Source organism: Heteronotia binoei, chromosome 3, assembly GCF_032191835.1.
Source record: "Heteronotia binoei isolate CCM8104 ecotype False Entrance Well chromosome 3, APGP_CSIRO_Hbin_v1, whole genome shotgun sequence".
Taxonomy (NCBI): domain Eukaryota; kingdom Metazoa; phylum Chordata; class Lepidosauria; order Squamata; family Gekkonidae; genus Heteronotia; species Heteronotia binoei.
Window position 1 is genome coordinate 49,235,472 of NC_083225.1, and position 24,262 is coordinate 49,259,733.

The 24,262-nt window shown below is 39.1% G+C and overlaps 1 protein-coding gene across 1 annotated transcript in view; it reads left to right on the forward strand.

The window, feature by feature from the left end:
- SEPTIN10 (septin 10) overlaps positions 1-19,630 on the forward strand; it is a 45,353-nt gene extending 25,723 nt beyond the window's left edge. Inside the window, exons 6-10 of the mRNA XM_060235240.1 lie at positions 2,034-2,130; positions 3,741-3,909; positions 13,268-13,400; positions 17,195-17,733; positions 19,079-19,630. Coding sequence (XP_060091223.1) covers positions 2,034-2,130; positions 3,741-3,909; positions 13,268-13,400; positions 17,195-17,383 — 588 coding nt within the window. The 3' untranslated portion in view covers positions 17,384-17,733; positions 19,079-19,630. The remainder of the gene's footprint in view (positions 1-2,033; positions 2,131-3,740; positions 3,910-13,267; positions 13,401-17,194; positions 17,734-19,078) is intronic.
- Positions 19,631-24,262: the final 4,632 nt, after the last annotated feature.

A 24,262-nucleotide genomic window follows, 5' to 3' on the forward strand; every position in this document is an offset into this window, starting at 1 on the left:
AAAGCTTTGTGGGTTGTTTGTTTTACTATATAAAACTGGGCCAGTGCTGGCTCTCGCCATCACTGTTATCTTGTACCTTGTATCTAACAGTTCTTAGTTCTCTCTAATAAAATCCTAGCTTGGAAACTAAGTATGGGATCTGCCTGGAGTTCTTAAGTTCTGACAATTGTGCTGATTGATTGTGGCTCCTGTATGAAGACTAGCATTTATTACAGCTGTTGTGTTTGGCCTTTTAGCATTAGCCTTTCCAAAACCAGATTACTATCAGGTAGTAAGATTGCCACCTAAAAAAGATTGGTCACAGGTAGAGAAAACTATGAAATGAGATCAGGAGATTTTAAATTAGGCTTTTGGAAATTTAATTTGGTTTCAAGAAAGAGATTAAGAATATCTAACAGATATCTTCAGTCTTCTCATTAATTGTTTTGTTAAAAAGTTCTCCAGGACTTTCCCTGTTAATTTGTTTTTTTGTAATTAATTAATTAATTAATGGTGATGATATTTGGTATTATGGAGGACAAATCCAGCTGGATAAAAGTCACATGAAGACTTTAGATTTCTATTGTTTCAGTTCTTTTAAATCAGATATGTTCTGCTTAAGAGTGTTAGGGAAATAGTTTGAGGAACAATTTTCCTTTAGGATTTTTAATGAAAGTTAATGTCACTGAAATCTTATTACAGTTCAGAGATACTCTGGAACTGTTCATAAGAAATAAGAAAAAAAAATATATATACACCTGTTACAGGAAGCAAGTAGAAATCTGCAGGTTTTTCTAAATTTTTATCATTTGATTAAAGAAAAGTTTAACAAGATGCAGTTCCAGTGGCCCTTGATGCTTTATAAAATTCATATAAAATTAAGTAATATAATTCAGTCATAAATATTTTTAGTACTAGGAGTAAGGTCTGTTGTGGAGAACAATACAATGGACTCTAGAACGAGGCTCTGGGCGAGTGCCTTTTCCCCCAGGCTGCTTTCCCATCCACCCAAGGTGGCCGTTTTCTGTAGGGGAATTGATCTGACTTCAGCTTTTCATCTCCTCCCCCTTCCCTGCGGTCCCTGCCAACCCAACAGCACCTACCTTTTGAGGTTGGGAAGTCAGGAAGTACTCGTAACACATAAGACCCAGCTGCAGTCAGATTTGGGGAGCTTCCAGTGTCTTGTGAGAACTGGTTATCTTGTGTGAGGACATGAATGAGCAAGAGAGTATGCAGAGCATAAAACAGGCTGGGAGGAGGCCAAGGTAGAAAGGACTGGCTACCCACTCCAGACTGCTCAGGGCAGAAGGAAGAGGCCATGAGTGCTTACAAACTTTCTTCCTGGTCTAAAAGCAAGATGAGGGGGATATGAGTTGTGGTGGGATCCTGCTTATGAGAAAAGCCCCAAGCAAGAGGGCAGGGCCAGGGATACTTGATCTCTACACTAGTCATTGGAAGAAAATTGTACTGGATGCCCATGGAGTGTGGCAAAAAATCCAGCTCATGGGACTATAGTGTACTGGAAAAGGGAGACAGTTACCAAAGCAGCCTTTGGAAAAGATCTCTTCTAAAGAATATTTGTAGGACTTTAGGATATACATTCCACAGAGTAGTGATTGGTTTGATTCGTACAGTCCTGTATATGTGAGGTGTTCCACACTTGCCCCACAGCTTGTCATTGTCTAAGTTGATTGATAAGTTTAATTTTCAGTTGAATTTCAGTTGTATTTATAAACAAGCAAGTTGAGAATTTTCTTGCTTTTCAAGTTCCATATGAAGATAAGGAGCTATTCCTCAGAAAAATTAGAGAACTGACCTACTGTTACACAAAATGTCAAGAGTGTCCTATCAATACCTAGAAGAATAGGAATAAGTGGATTTTTTTTTTCTTTTTCTGGCTATCTTTTCAAATGATACCCAGGAGTACTTTGAAAAACTCAACAGTGCATATATTATGCTATTTTTATATTTTGTATCCTTAGTTATATTTTGTAACTTTTTATTTCATTGTTCTGGTTACCTGTAATACGTATTTATTAGCTCATGTTTCTTAGGGACATTTGCCATTTGCTGTAGTGGGGAGTACAGAAGATATAAAAGTCGGAAACAAAACAGTAAAAGCTCGCCAGTATCCTTGGGGCATTGTGCAAGGTAAATGAGAATTTGTATTCTTACTTATCCACAGTTAGTTTCCTTAGGCTGTCAACAGATTACAACGCCTTTATCCAGTTAACTATCTACTACTTAACTGATTAACTTTACATTTTGCAATACCTTAATAAGCAATTTCGTCAAATTTTGTGATAAGCAAATAATGTTTTGGATTTTGTGGTTTGTGAAACCAGTACAGCTGGTAGTGTTATGAGCCAGTTATCCAATCACCTGTTCTCCAGCAGTGATTTTCACTGTCAAACCTACCTGAAGTTAAAAATTGAACAGACTAATTAGTGTTTACATGAAAACCTTTTACCTTAATCATCCCTTTTATCAAATGGGTGATTCCATGAACAGATGGCAAAAGTTGCTTGTTGTTCTAAATAGCTCCTTAGTTTTTTGACTGATTTGTGCCTCATATTAATGCTAAATGTAAATAAATCTTGTTGTGGGACCAGATTTCCAGTTACTTAAGTGTATAGACTTGACTTCATTAGAGACAAAGGAATAACCTCCAGAGATGGATTTTATTCTGTTTTTCACACTGGCTTTAATAGTCTGTCCATTTTTCACAGTTTTACATTGTAATTTCCTTTGTGCAGTTTGTCTGTAGAGGTAGCATAGCAATGTTGTAAATAAATATGCTTGTCATTTTCATTCTCAAGTTACCAGAGATAGACAACTGGATAGAGGGTTGCCAGCTCTGAGCTGGGAAATGCCTGGAGATTTTGTGGGTGGAGTCTGGGGAAGGGAGGGACCTCAACCATGTATAATGCCATAGAGTCCATCTTCCAAAGTGGACATTTTCTCCAGGTGAACTGATATCTGTTGCCTGGCGATCAGTAGTAGTAGTGAGAGATCTCCAGCCATCACCTGGAGGCTGTAGTCAAAACAAAGGCCCGAGTGTGGAGAATACAAAACAAAAATACACTGCTCTGAGTCCAAACACTATGAGAGACAATTTAGTCATAGCAGTTATTTGTTTACAAATATAAAACATACAAACGTCACATATAAACTATGAACTATGGTGGCTCGATCCACTACACCGTTTCAAATCTTCCTCAGGTCAAAGGATGTTTAGGTTGAATCCCAAAAACTTAACAGTCTTGTTTGTTGCTACCACTTTTGAAATGGGGCCAAACCAGACTCCAAGGAACTTAAAGTTTTATTTTCAAGAACTTGTGTTTATGAGGGAATCACTGCAAACATTAACCAGTAGCTGAACCCTACAATAATTATATAGGGAAAAATTCTCTGGTTTGGCCTGCTTCCAAAAGCAATAACAATTATTAAGATTATAAGCTCTTTGGAGTCCAGTTTGGTCCTATTTCAAAGTGATAGCAACAAACAAGACTGTTAAGTTTTTGGGATTCAACCTATTCATCCTTGGACCTTAGGAAGATTTGAAACCGTGTATTGGATTGACCCTCCATATTCCATACTTTATATTTGGGGTCTGTATATTGTATATTTGTAAACAAATGGCTGGCTATTACTAAATTGTCTTGTTGTGCCTGGAGCGGTGTATTTTTGATTTGTAATCACCTGGAGGCTAGCAACCCAAGTTTAAAGGTATGCTTAAAACATTTTCTTTCATTTCTTAGTGGAAAATGAAAATCACTGTGATTTTGTGAAGCTCCGTGAGATGCTGATTTGTACAAACATGGAAGATCTGAGAGAACAGACTCACATGCGCCATTATGAGCTATACCGGCGCTGCAAATTGGAGGAGATGGGTTTCAGAGACACAGGTCCAGAAAACCAGCCTGTAAGGTAAAACTATGACTCTTTTCTCTGTCTCAGTTTTGATAGAATTTATTCAGTGTCTTCTTTGTAGCAGCACAAGGCAAAAACTGATCAATAGAAAAAATGGCACTTGAAATGATGGTTGAATACCTAAAGAAAAGCCAAAACATTTTACTTTTAACACTGACATTGTTCTGAATCAGAAGTTTGTGGTCCCACCCACCATTTCAGTAGTGACTAGGCAATGAAAGACATGAAGAGTTAGAGGAGGTTGAATCTGCTGGGAGTAGCTTACTGAATGGCCAATTAAGTGTTGTTAGGCTGAATGTTGCCCTGCAGGCTGTGTTCTCTCTGGCTCCTCAGGTGCTGGAGAGTGTGCTTTCAGTGGTTGTGCAGCAGTGTTGGTGCCTCTGGATTAAACAAATGGCTGACACAATTGGAAAGGGATTTGTGGCCAAGAATGGCTTCTGCAAAGAGTGGCGATTGCTAGTAATCATTGTGTTTTCAAGTGCTCATCTTATTTGTATTCTAATATATTTTCCAGTCAGGTAGACCTAAAGATTTTTTCTGATTTTTTCCCCCAGAAATCCTTTTTGGCAGTCCCAGTTCTTCACTCATGTGTACTATCCTCTTTTCCTTTTCTTTTGTCTTTACATCTAACGTAAGTAGCTATGTTCTTTCTAACTTTTCTCTCTAATGTTTCTCTTTTATCCTTCCTTATTTCGGCTTCCTGTCGTGTTACTAATATCTGAAAAAAGAAGCTGTACTACAAATGCCCCTCAAGATCAGAAGGAGCTGAAGCAATGATTAAATAGATTGGCACCACTTTTAACTGGCTAGAGATCTTGTCCTGAGGGTACTGATGGGTATTGGTGATAATGCAAGATAGGCTTTTTCAACATGTTGTAGAGTTGATAGAAATGCTAGTGGTTGTTATGTTGCATGAAAGACACAAGTATTTTAATAAACATGCACCAACTTATCCTGTGTGATAGAAAAGGTATCTTAAGGGTGATCTGTTTAAACTGGGGCCAATGATAGGATTGCCAGGATTTAAGATAGTTCCTGTCAGAAGCTGTCCCGAGTTACTGTAAAACCTAATCTCCAGGGAAGGAATTCTACAGCTGCCTGGGCAATTTTGTTGCAAACTTCAGCAGTTCTTAGTAAAGGAGTGATTAACACTTGAAGCAGGAATTGACTGCCTTTCTCAGTGCATGCCTGCTGTGTGTTTGTAGAAATTTCCTTTATACTTTGTTTTCTGTTTCAAATGCTGGCATCATACAACTGTGATGTAACTTGGATTAACTGTTAAGAGTGTGTCTGTACTACATTTTGATATCTCAGTTCTAACTTGAGATAGTGCTATACATGGGACCTGCTTTAAGATTCATTAACTGAGCCTTAATGTATATTTGGTCTCCATGTCTGTACTGGAAAAACTTGAGAATTAATTTGGGTACAGCTTGACTTGCTGAAAATAGTATTGCTTTGAAGTGAGGCTAAGCTTTCCACTGGGGAAATTGGAAATCCTGCAATTTCTGTACAGTGAAGTTTTTCCCTTAGAGAAGCTGGCTGTGACCTTGTACTTTTCGGTGTCTAGTTTATAGTTTATCTCTTCACCAGATAGTGGTGAACCCAGTTTCAAGTTCATCAGATTAACGTGGTTGATTCTAACTAGGCAACCATTTATATAATAGCGAAGCCAAAGAACCAGGAAATACAAGATGAAACATAATTGGGTTGAATTCTAATGTAATCAAGAAAAGTACAGATAACTATTCAAAGTAGCAGTAATTAGTGATAACAAGTCTTGCTAGGTTTGTTAATCTGGGTAACACCTTTAAAGAATAAGCAATCCCAGTTCCCTGCGAGATGGTATCAGGCTATGATAAATTTCAGTTGTATGCTGGATTCTCCATTTGAAATCCTCTTGATGAAGAATTGTGATTTTTAGATAAGAAACCATGCTTCCTGGGAGACTGAAATGTTTGCTCCCATTGATTTATGACTATTACCATTTTTCATAACAGATTTGCGTTGGTTTATTTTTTAGTGTAGGAAGTGAGCTCTTGATCCTATGTGGAGAGCAGCAAAGCATTATCAGTACATAATAGCCTGTATCTAGGTAGAGCATGTTTCACATTAATAGTATTGCCTTTGTAGATATGGGAACAGTTCTCATTTAGCTTTTGTGCAGAGTCTGGTCCCTTAGTTTGTGTCATTGTCGTCATTGTCATTGTTATTAATTTGATGCTCTATTGTTGGCTGGTTTTGAGTTGGGAGTCTGTAAACAAGGAATGGCAAACCACCCAATGCTTTTGAGAAAGAAATTCTATTATCCAGGATGAGCAGTAGATCACTGGTGATGCGTTAAACTTGTGTCTTTCAATTGTTTTTGTAGTATGCGATTTCTGATATCCTTTCTGCTTTTGTCCCCCCCATTTAGATGTGTTGGTATTGTATTCTCAAGAATGCCTAATGGTAAATCTTTATGGTGTGATTCACTGCCCAAGAAATTGCATTTGCGTTTGCAGTATAGTGCTTTAGCTGTGGATAGTGGGCTATGTTGTATGTTCACAGTGGTTAAGTGTGTAAGTAAATGTAGTAATTGATGGCCTTTTTATATAAGAAAGTGCTTATGTGTTGATTGTGTGGTAGTATAGTGGTGTCAAGAAAATTGTCTTGGTCTGTTAACTTGTTGGGTCTCAGATTCATGGTGGATTGGAAATTAAGTCCTGATGGAATCTCTCAAAGGCTTCATTCTCATGTGTTTGTTTTTAACCTCCGTTACAATTTTTTGGAGTCATATTTTTCTGTGAAATCTTCAGTTATCACTGTGCCTGATCCTGTTGTGTGGGTTTGCTTATCTACACAGGGGTGAGACCTTCACAGATATAGAGCTATTAAGAAGTTTGTTATGTAGTGATATCTGTTAGCTAACCCAAAATAGGTTTGGTTTCAGAAGTGAATTTCTATCATTTGAGAAATTGTATGTTCTGCAAAGCACTGTTAGTTGAAATTGACAATGTGATATGATTAAAATCTTACGATTCATTTAGAATGCCTAGTCAGTCCCATGCCAATAGGGAAAGATTGGCTGAGTTAATAGTGTTTATGACAGATACTTAGTGTAAATATATAGTAATTGTTTGAAGAGAGAGAAAACCTAAAGCAGCTGCACCAGCCTTGAAGTTAAAATTGTCAGAAAATTGGCAGCTTCCTTTTTGTACTGTGCACTTACTAGACACAGGCATTTGGACTCCAGCAAGTTGCTGAGCAGCTTTAACTTCTGTTGAGATGAAAATATAGATACTACCTGTTTAATTTGTTCTGCAGGATCTGATAATCTCTGGTTTAGTACTTGTAAACTTGGAACATCCTAAAATGTAGTGGGGTTTATTTCTTTAAATTAAGTATAAAGTAGTTCTTTGGAACTTGGTGGTTGTTGTTGTTGTTGTTGTTAGCTTTCCATATACAGGAAGTAATTAAGGAGCTAGGGTGGGTGAAGCATATCATACATTCTGTCACTCACTGGTAACTGGCCTTAGTGGGACTAATTTGGAATCTCCACATTCAGAAGCACTAATCCTCTGAATCCCTGAGCCAGAAGACAGTATTAGGGAAAGGCTTCAGCCTCTATGCCCTACTGCTGGCCATCCAGAGGAACTGGTTGTCTGCTATGTGATATCATATGACCAAAAGAACTGTCCCTAAGCACTAATTTCACAATTTATCTTTATATATAATCCTAGCATTGACAGTAGTTCTCAATATTTTGTCAATATTACAATATAACTACTATACATAATATACAGAAAGGAAGGATTACAATTATACTACATACATTCAATGTTCTGATTGCAGTGAGATCCTTATAAGTCCAAATAAAGTCCAGAAATGTTTATGAAGTCCAGTGAAGAACCTGGAAATGTAATCTTTGTTTTGATAATTATTTTCCACATATGGACTGTAGTATAAGAAATTATTATAATTAATAGTAATATCAGTTTACGTAATTGTGTTTATGATTTATGCAAGCATATCTCATACATATTATGTATTATTATTTTTCATTATTTCTTTGCAGCCTTCCCAATGTTTAAAAGGACTGACCTGTAACCATTGGCAAGCTGAAATTAATCCAAAGGATACCAAAATGAAGAACCAATTCAGTATTTTGATCTGCTATATTATTTCATGTTTTATAATAAAGTTCCTGACATATTATTCAGTTCATTTGTTGTCCCATTACTTACAAGAATAAAGCTGGTTATCCAACTCACCATATCTCTATGCTCATTTCAAAAGTCTGGACTCAGTCCCAATGCAAAGATAGAGTTCAGCGTCTTAGTGTGTCATGAACATAAAAAGACTGTGTCATGAGCATAAAAATACTGTATAAAGCAGCCTCAGCTGTAAGTTACAAATTCATTCAAAGTGACATTATCCTTACATACAATTATGAAGCCTAAAAGTCATAGTTTCATTCCTAACAATCATAAAAAACAAGAGAAATACAATGTCTGATTCACACCTGACTCTGAGCTCTATCTTTGCAAATGAACTGAATAATACGTTAGGAACTCTATTTATAGAACATGAAATAATACAGCAGATCATAATACTGTGTTGGTTCTTCATTTTGGCGTCCTTTGGATTAATTTCAGGTTGCAGATGATTAAAGGTCCATTCTTTTAAACATTGGGAAGGTTTGAAAAGAAATTTAAAAAATAATAATAAATAATATATATGAAATATGCTTGCATAAATTATAAATATAATTGCGTAAACTAATATTACTATTAATTATAATAATTTGTTATAGTATATAGTCCATATATGGAAGATAATTGTCAAAATGAAGATTAAATTTCTGGTTTCTTCATCGGACTTCATGGACCTCTTTGGTTTTAATGGGATTTAAAAGGTAGCTGGGTTTTCAGGTAGCCGGCTCAAGGTTGACTCAGCCTTCCATCCTTCTGAGGTCGGTAAAATGAGTACCCAGCTTGCTGGGGGAAAGTGTAGATGACTGGGGAAGGCAATGGCAAATCACCTCGTAAAAAGTCTGCCGTGAAAACGTGAAAGCAACGTCACCCCAGAGTCAGAAACAACTGGAGCTTGCACATGGGACCTTTCCTTTCCTAAAAGGATCTACAAGAATATTGAATGTATGTAGTATAATTGTAATCCTTTCTGTTTGTATATTATGTATACTATGTCAATTGTAATGTTGACAAAAAAATCAATTACAATGCAGAGAGAGCTCAGTGTCTTACAGTGCAATCCTAAGGAGAGTTACTCCTTTCTAAGTCCATTGAAATGAATAGGCTTAGACTGGAGTAACTCTCCTTAGGATTGCAATGTAAGTGTGTCAAGTAGCCATGGGTATAAAAAGACCGCACAAAGCATTGTGAATGAGAACAACTGTCAATGATAGGATTATATATAAAAACAATTTTAGAGCAATTGTAAAATTAGTGTGCAGGAACAGTTCTTTTGGTCCGTATGATATTATAATAACCGTGACTCCTTCTTGGTGTTATTTTACTGTATAGGGCTACTGTGTGAGACAGGATGCTAAACTAGGTGGACTATTGGTCTGATCCAACAGGACTCTTAGGTTCTTATGGATTGAGCTTGTCACCAGCTGTTTCCTAACTCACTTCAGCATAAGGCAGCATCATGTTTGCATTCATTTGGAAGGAGTTCTCATGCACATGTAAGAAATGGCTCAGGAGGAGAGGCAGCAACTAGTCAGGGCTGCTTTCAGTGTAGGATTGAGTTGCCAAGATGGCTTCTGTGAATGTTTGCTGGAAGATGTATTATACATTGGGTGTGTAATTCATGTAATATGTTTGCACAGGATATATGTAGTATTAATTTGTGTTGAGAGACAAAAGTACAATAGCTCACCCAGGTTTCCTGAACTAAAACTGAGTTTCTGGTTTTATCTGATTTCTGTATTCTTCTCCAATACCTGTGGGCACTACTCTAACCTTTTCCAACTGGATTTTAAAATTTAATTACCATTACCCACTTGATGGGTTCCTTTGTTCTTACTTTTTGGACATCATTTATCGGTGCCTATTCTTGTCAACAGAAAAAAATTTCAGGAACAAGATTTAATTGTGATTACATGTTAAGTATTTAAAATGCTGATTGTTGCATAGAAAGCAGTTAAGGTACGAACCAGGAGCATCCAATGAAACTAAAATATATAGCATGGTCATGTTTGTTTAGACATTATAATAAATATTTATTTTGGTATGGAATGTATTGTTCAAGAATAAGAGTGGGCCAGTTATCCATAATGAAAAACAACAGTTTTGGAAGGGATTGAAAAGTGAAGTCTGTCTCCATATATCGCAAAATGGAACTGGAGGTGAGGAGAAATCCTACCTTTCTGCTTGCCTGTTCAGATGCTTGTGTGCTTTTCTTAGATATTATTTATCATATTTTTCTCCTGCCTTGCATCATAAGGGTTCAAGGAGGTTTATACTGCATCACATTTCTGTCCTCACAACAGTCCTCTGAGGTACACATCTCTAGTATATACCAAACCACAAATCAAAAATTTAAAATGAAATGTGGTTTTTGTCAGTGGTATTACATTCTGTAGGAAAAATTCATTTGAACTGTGGAAATCCTGGATGATAGTACTTGAATAGCACCAAATGTCCCATATCTGTAGTGAGTAGGAATAAAGCTAAATTGGGCTTTTTTGAACAGCAGCAGAACTTGGTGGGTCTATACCTTTATTTTTAGGGCTCCAGTACAAAAAAACTTATACAGTTAGCCCAAAGACAGCTCACAGAGACGGTAGGTAGCATTACTGTGTAGTCTGGACAGATTTTAATTTTGGATATTTTAATTTTGTTTTTAAAAACAGACAGAGTGGTTTTCCGTGAATGCCATGATTCCAGCACCAGTTCTGAGCTTAACAGGGCATTCCTAAAAAAACTTTCCTGGGAATAAGCCCCACTGAGTAGCCTTCAGTAGGATTCTGAGTAGACCTGATTAGGATTGCATTGTAAATCACCTTAAAATAAAGGCTTGTAGCTGTGCATTGATCTTATACATAAGTTAATTTGATAGTTGACATTTTCTTTTTTAAATTGATGCTCATCGATGGTATCTGAGATGCCTCCTGAATCAAAGCAACCCTTAGCAGTCTTGCCAATGCAAAGCAGCTGGCATTGAGTTAACTTCCTACATTAACTTAATGTTATAGCACAGAAGGATCAGTAGCCTCTTATCAGTAGAGCTGCTTTTGTTTTTAGCTGACAAAATGTTTTTCCAAATGAAGAGACACCCTTCTTGTTTGACGCTTCCATGCGTGGAAGACTGGGAACAGTTCCAGCGTCTGCCTTTGTATTTATTGCAGTGAGATTGAAAACCTCTTTCAGCATCTCAGCTTTTTAAGATCAGCAGATTCATTGTTTGCTTCTCACAGAATTACCCCTCAAACTAGAAACTGACTTTGTGATGGTAACAGCTGAGAGAGCTTATAAAACTGTCAGAGTGCCAGAAGGGAAGGGCACCTCTAGCAGTCTGAGAGGAAGCATTAACACTCTGCTCTTAAGATCAGAGGAAAGAACACAAATTGGCATGTAGATAAAGAAGAATATTAGAAAGCCAGGTAAATTACAAATTAAAGCTTCAGTCCAGAAGGGCATTATCTCTGAAGTCTTTGAACTATCACTGTAATCCTCAGAAGACTAGATCTGCCTGCTAGTGATGTATATAACTAAGACTGTTCAGGTGAAGTTGCCAGAATCAGGTGGTCTCCAAATATGCCAATATTAAATAGAATTTCCTTTAGTTTGTGCCATTCCCATGGAACTGGATGTGTTCTGACATGCTTTTGGCCAAGTTGTGTTCTTTAATAGGCTTAAAGTTCCTGCCAGCCTCTCACTGTTTAAATGTCAAGTCATTATTTAGGATTAAAATGTTAAGCTAGAGGAACTTCCTTCCAAGTAGGTGCCCGTAGGATCAAAAGCTCAGACTGAAATCACATGATCACCCATGCTTTGTCTACCAAATTGAATTATTCCTTTATCTTCTGCTCTTATCACTGCATGTTTCATCAAAACAGCATTTCTAAAGTTGGTCCATCCATTTGCTGTAAGAAAATACTGTGTGCGTGGTAATGTAGCTGTGATAGACAGTAAATGGTTAATGCTGTAATCCAGTCTGAGAACTCGAGTGATGGGATTCAAATAGAATTCTTCAGCTGAGAGCTAGGAGTTGGGAACTGGCAGTTAACAGTGAGAGAGTGAAACAGGCTGCTAGAGGATCAAGAAGGATCCCGAATTAGGGAAGTGGGCTATATAGCCCATCCCTAAAGTCTGAGGGAAATAGCTGATTCGGTATAACGGAGCTTCATCTGTGTTCATGCAATAACCACGCAAGAATAGACTGCAAGTGACCAGAACTAATTAATGTATTACAATAAGCATGGTGCACGTGGTTCACTTTATCATCTCAAATGTTGTGTCAGTAATGGGAATCAAGAAACTTGTCCCATTTTCTTTACTGTTCTCAATTAGTGTACTGAAATTCTGAATTCCCTAACTATTGCTAAATCTATGTTTAAAATTATTCTCTTAAAATGTTTGTTATACATAGGTGGCTCCATAAAGCTGTTTACATAATGTTGTTCACTGGAGCTCTTCTGGGTTGTGAGAAGGTTATTCAGACCCAGGGACACATTCTTCAAGGAGGGGTCTAACATCCAATTCTTTTGAAGTAATCGTAACTCACCATTCCTCAAAGAGATGTTTATTACTTCCCAGACTCACTTGACTCAGCTGTGAGGAGCAATGATAGAAGTTGAACGTGATGAGCTGCATTCTTCTAAGCATTTCATTAGGCCTTGCCAACTGAAAGTCATCTGTACATCTAAGACCAGCCTGTGCCCCCATCCTGAAGGAGTGAACCAAATGTGGCATCTAGGTTGTGCCAGATGAGAGCAATTTTTATCCACAAAATGTACTAGGAAAAAAAATTATGGCCATTCTGTATATTTTCTGAGCCATATGCAGTAGAGACCTTTGAAGCGTCTTCATTAAGATCGAATACAAAAGAATATTTACCATCTTGTAATAACTTCAGTAGTTTGTGCTTCTATCTCTTTTAATTGTCCTTGGAACTGCAAAAGATTCTTGGTACAGAACAAATGAAAGGATGTCTGTGTTTTAGTAGTAACAAACTGGATTAAGATTGCAGTCAAATGAACTGATGACTTGCCCCTTTTATACATATCTATGAAGGTTGATTTGAAAACCCCCTACAAAAACTGGTTTATGAGTGGAGTGTGACAGGAACTGCTTGCTCTTGCCCTCTTACCACATGATGAAGATTGTTTACATTTTATGGCCTCTAGTCTACAGGAAACTTATGAAGCTAAGCGGCATGAATGTATTGAGGAACTGCAACAAAAAGAAGAGGAGATGAGGCAAAAGATGGTGCAGAGGGTCAAGGAAAAAGAAGCATTGCTGAAAGAAGCTGAACGAGAAGTAAGAATGCCTCCTTTCATGCTCTCTTTGGGTTTGTTATGGTAGTGTGGACAGATGGAGTAAACTTGCAGGGTTTGTAAAGACCGGCATGCTGGCCTACTCGAAAGTCAAACCAATTTTATTCGCTGGAACTTATTCCTGAGAAAGTGTTCTTAGGATTGCCTGCATTTGCTGTTTTTGCTGCTGGAGAGAGCAGCTGTGTTTCAAGTAGTAGCTTGACTCTTCAGCTTTCAAAGCTGCAGCAAAAAAGCACCACGCAGAGCTTTGGCCAAGTGTTCTGTTTTCTTCCCCTGTACATATGGCTCTGTCTTTTGAGTCTGCCATGGAGGGATTAGCCATGATCAGGATTACCAGATTTGATCTGGGTGCAAGTCTGATACGGATGAGAACAAAAGCCTTAGAAGAGCACATGCTGACTGAATCCTCCTAGTGATATTTTGAAGGTTTGCAGTAGTACATTCACTGGGCACCACAGAACCCTGTTTCCAGCCCACTGCCTATCTTAGTTATGATACTTGCTAGAAACCAAGTCTAGGTATACGCTTCGGCTGTACAGACAGAAAGGAAAGAAGGAGGTCATTTAGTAGCATTGGTACGTTATTCATTTCTCCTTTCCTCCCATTTATTGCCCACATTATTCACCATTAACTTTTAGCTAACGTAGATCTATTTGATTGAGAAGGCGCAATCCAATTAATAATTTAATTAAAACATTTGTTTCCTTGCTACAGTGCAGACATGAATTTATCCACCTTCTAAGCTGTTTGCTGTGGTGGAAAACTGTAACCCTGAGCATTGCAGGACATGGCCAGGGCCAGTGCCAAGGTTTTTGGTGCCCTAGACCCCCAACACCTGCCCCACTGCCCCCATTCAGCCCCTTCCTTGCTGTTGCTCACCAACAGTGATTTTGATGTAGAGAGTCTGAGTCCTGTTGGGCACCTTTGAGACCAAGGAAGCTTAATTCTGGGTTCCAACACCTGCGTTCCTCTTGGTTGGACTTTGGGCTTCTCACAGTGGGCTGGTATCTTTGTTGCCTCTCACTTGGAGTGATTCCAAGCCATCTCATCTGCTCTCCTCTTGGATCAGCTTTGCAGTGAACCTGCAGCCCAGCCTGAAAGGGTAGGCTGTGCCTCCTCCTCCACCACCACTGTCCTTCATATCCCTTCCCAGAGCAGGGGTGGGGGGTGCAGACAGGAACATCCTCCAGCCTGTAGAAGAGTTCTGGCGATGAATTCCTCCCGCCACTGTTCTGATGACAGCCATTCCTTCAGCCAGATTGGATGATGCTGGGGAGGATGGGTGGGGGTCTTGTAGGCTTTCTTGACATTATGCAGATGGTTGTGATGCCTCAGCAGGGATAGCTACATTGATGCCCCCCCTCCCTAGTGTACCACCTGCTCCCTTTTATTCAGGGGAAGGAAGGAGCCCTACCAGAGGTGAGCGAAAGGTCTCTTAGTAGAAGGCAGCAGAGACAGGTGCATGGGCAGCTTCCCTCCCCTACCGGCCCAGTCCCTCCTCCCCTTGCTCCTGGCAGATGCGCTGGTGGTGCCCCCTAAGACACCAGTGCCCCCCTTGCCCAGTGCCATACACAGGCCTGGCCTCCCTTGCCATTGAGGAATGAGTGAGCCGCAGACCAGGCTGCTCCAAGCACACCCACTGCTGTGCCACCCCAACTCAGCCCCTTCCCTGCCACCCACCTGTAGCACTCCTGGTAGGCGGTGAGGTGGAGGAGGGTTGGTGAAGAGATAGGCTGCAGCAAGAGCAAGCACAGGAAAGGGGCAGTGGGGAGGGGGGCACCCACTGCCCACTCCTGTAGCCAGGTAGCATACTCGGCAGCTGTTGACCTGGCCTACTGGGAAGCACCGCTCTAGACATGGCACTTGAACTTGCTACTGTAGCAAGTGGGGAGGAATTTGCCATTGATACAACACCTCTCTTGTAATTTTCTGTGAACCAAAGGTTGAAATGAAATGAGACTTCTACAGGATAGGTGCTTCAGTTTCAGTCTGAGAACAGCTTCCCTTAAATTAGTAGGCTTCTTTTTGGTTGTGAAGATGAGATCTTTTACCTTCGTAATGGACCATACCCATAGCATTTTGTGTGCTTTTCCTTTTTGTCAGTTTGATCCAGAAGTTATTGTATGAACTGTTTTGTGTGTGTGTGTTATTTTTAGGTCATTCATTAAAGGAAATCATTCAAGTCTTATTCAACAGAGAAAAACTGAAATGTTGCAGAATAGGTTATAGACAACAGTGTAAACCAGCATGTCATGATGAGTGATGCAAAGGTTTGACAAACAATCAAATAAGATCAATAGGAGTGAACTTTTCTTAACTGGCTGAAAATTGTTGACCCACAACCACAGTTTCATTCTCAAGGAATGGGGACCAGAAATCCTGCAGAGCATTGCTGTCTTTTCCATATACCAAAGAAAGGAAGACTTCTTATGGTATACTAGAAATAAGGCCAGTTGTAAGGGGAAATACAATGGGCTCTAGAAAGAGGCTCTGAGTGAGTGCCCCACCCATCCTTACTGCCTTCCTACCCAGTCACCCAAGTGGAGGCATTCACTCATCCCAGTCTTGGTGTCTTGCCACCCACCCAAGGCAACTTTTCTGTAGGGGAATTGATCAGGTTTCCATCTCCCCCCCCCCCCCCCCCGCAGAATCTACCTAGAAAAAGTACATTCTTTCTCCACAGTGTGGATCAAAGCAGCTTACATCATTTTCCTCTTCCCCTTTTGATCTGCACAACAACCCTGTGAGATAGGTTAGGTTGAAAATCTGTGATTGAAATCACAATGTGGACCACAGCAGGGGGGGGAAGCAATCTCAGCAGGGTATAATGACACAGAGGCCAGCCTGCAAAGCAGCCATTTTCTCCAGCAGAGTTGATCTCTGCCTAGTGGCTTCCCAAGTGACCCAATCCTCAATGATCCTGGGTCCTGCAGTGGGCAGGGTATAGGCGTATAGAAGAAGATGATGATATTGGATTTATATCCCACTCTCCACTCCGAAGAGTCTCAGACCGACTCACAATCTCCTTTACCTTCCTTCCCCACAACAGACACCCTGTGAGGTGGGTGGGGCTGGAGAGAGCTCTCACAGCAGCTGCCCTTTCAAGGACAACCTCTGCCAGAGCTATGGCTGACCCAAGGCCATGCTAGCAGGTGCAAGTGGAGGAGTGGGGAATCAAACCCGGTTCTCCCAGATAAGAGTCCGCACACTTAACCACTACACCAAACTGGCATAATCAGTGAATGGCACAGGAGAGTGATTGACTGATGGTTCATGGGCCAATCACTAATGGAGTGCATACCTCAGCCAATGGGAAAGCCAGATTGGGCTAATTCCATTATGCAATTATTATCTATGATGATGATTCTTTATGTGCTGTCTCCCTCTCATAGAGAATATGTCCATAGGTGGCTACTAGCTATAATGAGTAAAGGGAACCTCCATAAACAGTAGCAGCACACCTCTGAATACCCGGGCAACTGCTTGGCCTCTGTGTAAATCACTGTCCTGGACTCGTTGGGCCACCAGTATAATCCAGTAGGGTGCTTTTTATTGTCTTATAAAAGGCTTAATAAAAATACTAATCTGTGTTTTCCATTAAAACCGTTTTAAGTTTGAGGCATTAGGCTTATGAAAAGGTTATGCTTGCACTTTTGTGTGAGGATCAGTAATTTAAGAGTTGAATACAGATGTTTTGAAAATTAGTGTGCCCAAGTGGATTCAGTGATACACTACCACCTTGTGGCAGAATTAAAGTTTTTGTACTGCTTTTAATAGCTGCAAGTGAAGTTTGAACATCTGAAACGACTTCACCAGGAAGAGAGGATGAGAGTGGAAGAGAAAAGAAAGCTTCTGGAAGAGGAAATTATGGCATTCAATAGAAGAAAAGCTGCCTTAGACGTACACCAAGGGCAGGCTCTTGTCCCTACACCCACTCTTGCTTTAAAAAAAGATCGCAAGAAGTAAGTAGTCGTTCCCATATATTTTAGAATTTAATCATTAAAAACCCTTTACAATTCAGACAAACCTTTTAGGCAATATTAACATATGAGCTATTTGTGAGGCAAGTTTGATTGACAGTTATTCTATTTTGAATTGTTTGAGATAATCTTGTTATTTTCAAGTCCTTTTTATGAGAGTTCTCTTGATTTTTTCCCCCAAGGAATGAACATTTTCAGCTTGCGCTACTGTGTTTTGATGTGGAAGATAAGGAAGTTGTGAATGCACAGGAAGCAAGACAGAAAGAGAAGTTAGAAAGGGAAAGACTCGCTCATAAATAGTATTTGGAAGCAATATACAAATATTACATGTTTAGGGTATGTTAGTCTTTAAAAATGCAGAAAACAGAATTGACCCTTAACTAATGATATTTTTAACTCTTGCAGATTTTACAGCTGTTTTCATTCTTAGTTATATTACCAAAGTTTACAGCAGAGTTCTCGGTTTACTAGTTATGGCAGAAAATACTGCAGATTATGAACAACCACCTTGTGTTTTGTGAAATGGGATGTGGAAACTGTTGAACTCCCTGGATTGAATCCATCTAGCTTTTTCTGCTGGTGAAAATGAGTGGAGGATGGTTCCCCAAACTAGGGTTACTAATCTCCATTCCACAGAGATCAGTTCACCAGGAGAAAATGACTGGGAGGGGTAGGGAGGGTTCTATGAAATTATACCCCATTGAAGTCCCTCCCCAAACCCTGCCCTCTTTAGGTTCTGCTCCCCCCCCCCCCATCCCGATCTCCAGGTAATTCCCAGCCCAAAACTAACAACCCTACTATCCCAACCACCAAAAATGTTAATCCAGGAATCATAGGACCTGCATGGATGAAAGGTTTGTGTGATGGGGGCTGGAGTGAGGAGGGGAATTAGGTGAGATTGAGTGAAAAAGCAGGCTGGATCCAGCTCCCAGTTCTCCTCAGATTCACTCTAACTATTAAGGAATAAATTGTCTGTCTGAGGCTCAAGACAAAACTCAGTTATATTAAAGCCACTGTGAGTGAGTGTATGTGTGCCTTATGCAACCTGAGATGCAATTCCTAACAACCTAAAAAAGGAAATAGAAGGTTTAAATATGGAGTCGGTTATTGTCAGAGACCAGAATGTCAAAACCCTGTCGGTCCCCGGGGATGTTGCACACGAGTAACTAGACTGTTGTTTGTTTTAAAAAGATTTGCAGCATAGAGTATAATTTATCCAGTTACAACTTTACATGCTTAAAATAAATGTATAGCAAGTGTGTATATTTTCAAGAGTACCTGCTAAAGCAGATTGGATTCAGTTATGGATTGGAAGAAGGTGATTTTGTGTATATCAGGATTGAAATAAGGAGAATGGTGTCTTGTACAACCCTCTTCCACTTTAGCCTGCTTTGCTTTCTCACGTGGAAAGCTAGCTCATTAGACCACAGGTAAAAGTAAAAACATGTGAAACTGAGGTTTGGATGTTGGAGGAGCATTCGAGCATGCAAACCCCACCTGCAGTCTGAAATGGTGCAGCCTTTGTGAATTCTGTCTCATATTACTCAACATTTAAATCAGTGGAATTTTATCAAAGTAAAATGGTTTTCTGAAAGACCAAAGCTTCTATACACTAAATAGCTTTTCTTTCACAGAGAAAAAAGAACAACTAATAAGCCTTTTTTTTGTGTGTGTGTTTCAGCTCTGGCTTTATGTGAAGCTGAAGTTACAAGAAGAAATTGTTCACAGTGATCTGTGAGAATTTGGATTTTCCCCTTTGTTTATAATACAAGCTAACTTGAAAACTGATCACTGCTTAACAAAGGAAAAGTATATTAAACTGTGTAATCAATAATGCATATTGTAGGTTGATGTTGCATTAATTATATTTAAATGGACATTTTTAAAGCAGCTATTGATATGCACTTAAGACTTTATTTCTCCTGGCCAAGTCACATGCACTCCAAGTGCAGTGCCAGAGATTGTTGTGCCATTAAGCAGTTTTCATTCCTCTTATGAATGCTGTAGTACAGAAGTATTTAGTGAACATATATTGTAACGGGTTTGAAGAACATTTTTGGGATATGTTTACTGTACACCATTTAATGTTACTTTTGAAGCATTTACTGAATTGTATGAAATATGGTAAACCTGTTTAATAACAACTTATTTTTGACAGTACTTTTATAAATGCACTTTCATGTTTTGTGATAATGTTAAGCTTTCAAATTAAAATGGATTATATTCATGGTTACCTTCAGTACTCCAATATTCATGCAAGTATAGTTGTCACTTGAAAATGCATCTTGAGAACAAAGGTGGTTAAAGAGAAGTCTTCGGCTTGAGCAGTTTTTAAAAAAAAAATTATAATTCAGCTCTATTGTATGTTACCCATACAATGGAGATTGGGAGGGATTTTTTTTAAAAAGCCCAGCTTTAATGTATGTCCTGACAATTTAAATTCACTTTTAATGTCATACATAAAATTCCCTAAATTAATGCTACATTTCAGTTTTAAGACTTTTCGTACTAAAACCTGATTGTTGGCTTTAAAATCACTGAGAACAGACTAATACTGCAATCCTGTGCACATTTTCTGGGGAGTCAGTTCTTTTGAACTCAGTTGGACTTGCTTCTGAGTAAGCTTGCCCAGAACTGCAATGTAAATGTGGCCATAATTTACCTCAAGCAACTTACTTCAAAATAGTTGTGAATATTCTGCTGATTACTGTTTACCAATGAATAGCAGCTTCCTGTGTAATCATCGTTTTCTGCACACCTTTTTAAAAAAGATACTTATACAGCTGCATTACATGCTACATACCAATGTGCTTGCTAATTATTTAGTAATGATCAATGTTGATATAGCATCATTGCAGTGTTTTGGTCTTCTGTGCAAATATGATTAAGCACACTGTCATACCTGGTCCACTCTGTATTTGAAACTGGAAGCATGCTGACATTGGTGTTATTGTATGCTAGCACTAAAATGATGCCAAAAGAACAAGCGAATGTAGCGTACAAGTCCAGGTAAGAGAATCCTCCTAAATAATCACCATCACACACTAACAAATTTTGCAATTATTAACAAATACCATTATAGATATAGAGGAATACACTAGGCTGGTGGTGAAACAGCCTCGAATTTTCAAATTTCAAAAGTGCTAATAGGCAATCTAAAAAAGTATGCTCAGAGGCACATAAGATGTGTGCTCACAGGCTCAAAAGACAAAATATAAATGAGTACAGACTATATTCATACTGTGTCCCTCTGCAGATCTTTAAAAATAAAATATAGACGTGTCCATAGACTTTCAAAAGTACTTGTTAGAGGGACAGCAGAAGATATGCAGCCACAAATACACCCATTCCAGATAATCTCAGTAGATGTTTCAGTCCTTCAGCATATCTTCCTCAGTTTGCAGGCTGTTTCAATGGAATCTGATTTCAACAACATTACTTTCAGACATGGAGTTCATAACATAAAGGTAAATTCCAGGTACTTTTGAAAGTCCATGGACAATTTATATATATATAAAATTCTCAACCTTTTTCAGGTTGTGGGGCACCCTTGGAATTCTGACACAGTGTGGTGGGCGCCACCACAAAATGGCTGTGACAGGAAACTGAGCTAGCCAGAAAATGGCTGCTTCAGCTTACAATATCTGTGTGGTTTGGTAGCAGTTGTTGCCAAAGCACAGTTTTTAAACATCTGCACAGCCACTCAGAAGCTCTGCCGGCAAAAGCCACATCATGCACCACCCATTTTCTAAGAACAATTGGCATGTGCCAGAAAAGGTGTCAGTGGGTGCCAGGGCTTGCATAGGCACCACGTTGCAGATCTCTGGCTTACAGCAATAGTAAAAAATCCAGTTCAAATAACACACACAAATAGAATTACCAAAATCTTCCTCTGTCACTTAAGCTATAGAGAAACAGGAAATTTATAGAAACAGGGATTAAAACAAAAAAAAATTATGAAGGTGGAACAAAGTTTGAGTCCAGTAGCACCTTTAAGACCAACCAAGTTTTATTCACAGTATAATAAGCTTTTACATACAAGCACAGTTCCTCAGATACATTGAAACAGTTTCCTCAAGCCTTACTTATGGCAGTGGGGTGGGGGGTTGCTGTCAGGAAGGGTCACATAGAATCAAGATGCATAAGTTCTGGGTGATCATACATGAGGTTGGACGCAAGAAAGATTCATGAATGGCAGTTAATTACCAGCGAAATACAAAAGTTAATAAACAGATGTGGGAACAAGGTTTGAGTCCAGTGGCACCTATAAGCCAAATAAAGTTCAATTCAAGCAAGAGCGGAGAGAATTAGTATGTATACCCCATCAGATTCATTGAAACAGATTTCCTCAAACATTATATATAGTTGCCTGGAAGAGCATTATGAGCACCATGACCACCAAAGGTTAGTTAAGTTTGTAATGTATTTATTTTATTAAATATTATTGTTTTAATGGATTACATCTTGTTTTATTGGTTGTTAGCTGCCCTGAGCCCATATGGGAAGGGTGGGATATAAATCAAATGAATAAAATAAATAATAAGAATCAAGATGCCCAAGTAACTGAGCAGTAAATACAGCTGAGATTGGAATAACACATTAGGTAAGATATGCAAATAGCAGTAAATAAATATACACATAACAAAGGAGTAAACAGATGTGAGAAATAAGTTTGAGTCCAATGGTACCTTTAAGGCCAACAAAGTTTAATTTCTGGGTATGTGAGAACTGAGTAACTTAGCATATGTACTGAGATAAGAGGCCAGTATCTCTGATAAGTCACAGGGGTCCCTCACGTGTCTGGGAAATTATAGATGTTTATATCTAAATGCTAGAAAAGTCTGAGGCAAAATGGGGGAGCTGGAATGCTTAGTGTCAGAGGAGAACATAGACATTATGGGCATTTCAGAAACTTGGTGGGATGAGGAGAACCACTGGGATACAATAATTCCTGGATATAAATTATATCAGAAGGATAGGGAGGGAAGGGTCAGAGGTGGAGTGGCTCTCAGAAAGGGTATACAGTCTAGTAAGATTAAGAATGTCAGAGAAATAGATTTGCTTATAGAAATTCTATGAGTGGAAATAGTGTGCCCAAAAGGAACTTAACTTGAGGGGGTTGTTATCACCCATCTGATAAAAGGTTTGAGAACGATTTAAAAATAGTAAAATAATTAAGGAAATCAGCTAGACAAAATAACTGTGTCGTTATAGGTAATTTTAACTACCCACATGTTGATTTAGGTAAATATGAATTCAAGTCAGGAGAAAGAGATTGGGTTTCTAGATACTCTCAGTGACTGTGCCAAGGACAGATGGTCACAGAATCTACCAGAAGAGAGGCGATCCTGGACTTGGTCCTAAGTAATGCCCAAGACCTAGTGAGAGATGTAAATGTGATAGCACTGGTTGGGAACAGTGACCATAATATTATTAAGTTCAAGATTTATGTAAATAGGGAGTTGTCCAAAAAGACCAATACAATAACTTTTAACTTTAGAAGGGGTAACTTATAGCCATAGCTATCGCAGAAGCTGTCCTTGAAAGGGCAGCTGCTGTGAGAGCCCTCTCAGCCCCACCCACCTCACAGGGTGTCTGTGAATCAAAAGCTATTTGGCTTTTGCCCATCCTCTCACTTTAACTACACCAAAGCTTTATTCCTGGAAATAGGAAGGGAAAACAAATGCTCAGCTCAGATTTTGCAGCAGGAAGTAATATTCCTCCCAATTCCCCCTCCCTGAATGCTGTCCCAAAGATGAAGTATTGTGGGATCACTTCTCAGTCTTACCTTCTCTCCTGTACAGTTCTCTTTGTAATATGAACTGGAAGGCGCCTTGTCTTTTCCTTTTGAGTCTCTACTTATAGATCCCCCCAATCCAACTGCAGTTGCCTACAGCAGCTGATACTTTTGGGATAGGTGACACATCTCTCCAGGTATATACATTGTGATGTGCATGTGGATCTTCCTTTCTGAAAAGGCATCTTTTCAGTGACTTAATGTCAATTAAAGCACATGTCATGAATGCCCATATAGTTCACTTCTGTATTAAATTTTGACATGCCCATGCACCTTTCCTATAAGTAAACTGTCAGAAATATAAACACCAAGACTATTGGCTTTAAAACAGCACTTGAATGTTAATAGTTAATGAAATCTTGTAGCAGTTTGGTGTTAATAGGAAGGAGGTAAACATTCCAAGAAGAGCCGTGTGACGCAGAGTGATAAAGCTGCAGTACTGCAGTCCGAGCTTTCTGCTCATGACCTGAGTTCGATACTGGTGGAAGCTGGGTTCAGGTAGCCAGCTCCAGGTTGACTCAGCCTTCCATCCTTCTGAGGTCGGTAAAATGAGTACCCAGCTTGCTGGGTGGAAAGTGTAGATGACTGGGGAAGGCAATGGCAAACCACCCTGTAAAAAGTCTGCTGTGAAAACGTTGTGAGCAATGTCACCCCAGAGTCGAAAATGACTGGTGCTTGCACAGGGGACTACCTTTCCTTTTTAAACATTCCAAAGCAGTTATTTAGTACATAGATTTGTCCTCATTGAATCCAAGCAATTATTCAGTAGTTCTGTGAGCTCAGGGAGGCTTTTATGTTTCTTTTGTCTCAGACGGCAGCCTGTGTGATGCATGGCAAACTATTATAATATTAAAGTTTCAAAAGCAATTTGTGATATGGCTTTGGTGTTTCAACAAAATACCATAAGGCCCATTAGCTTAAGCTAAATAAGATTTGTGTCAAATTGGTCTCTCCAGTCAGTTATCTCAGATCAAAAAACCAGAAAGATGTGGTGAAGGTTAATGTGTAACAGAGTGATCTAGAATCTTAAAATGCTGATTGATATTTTAGGTGCATAAATATACCAAG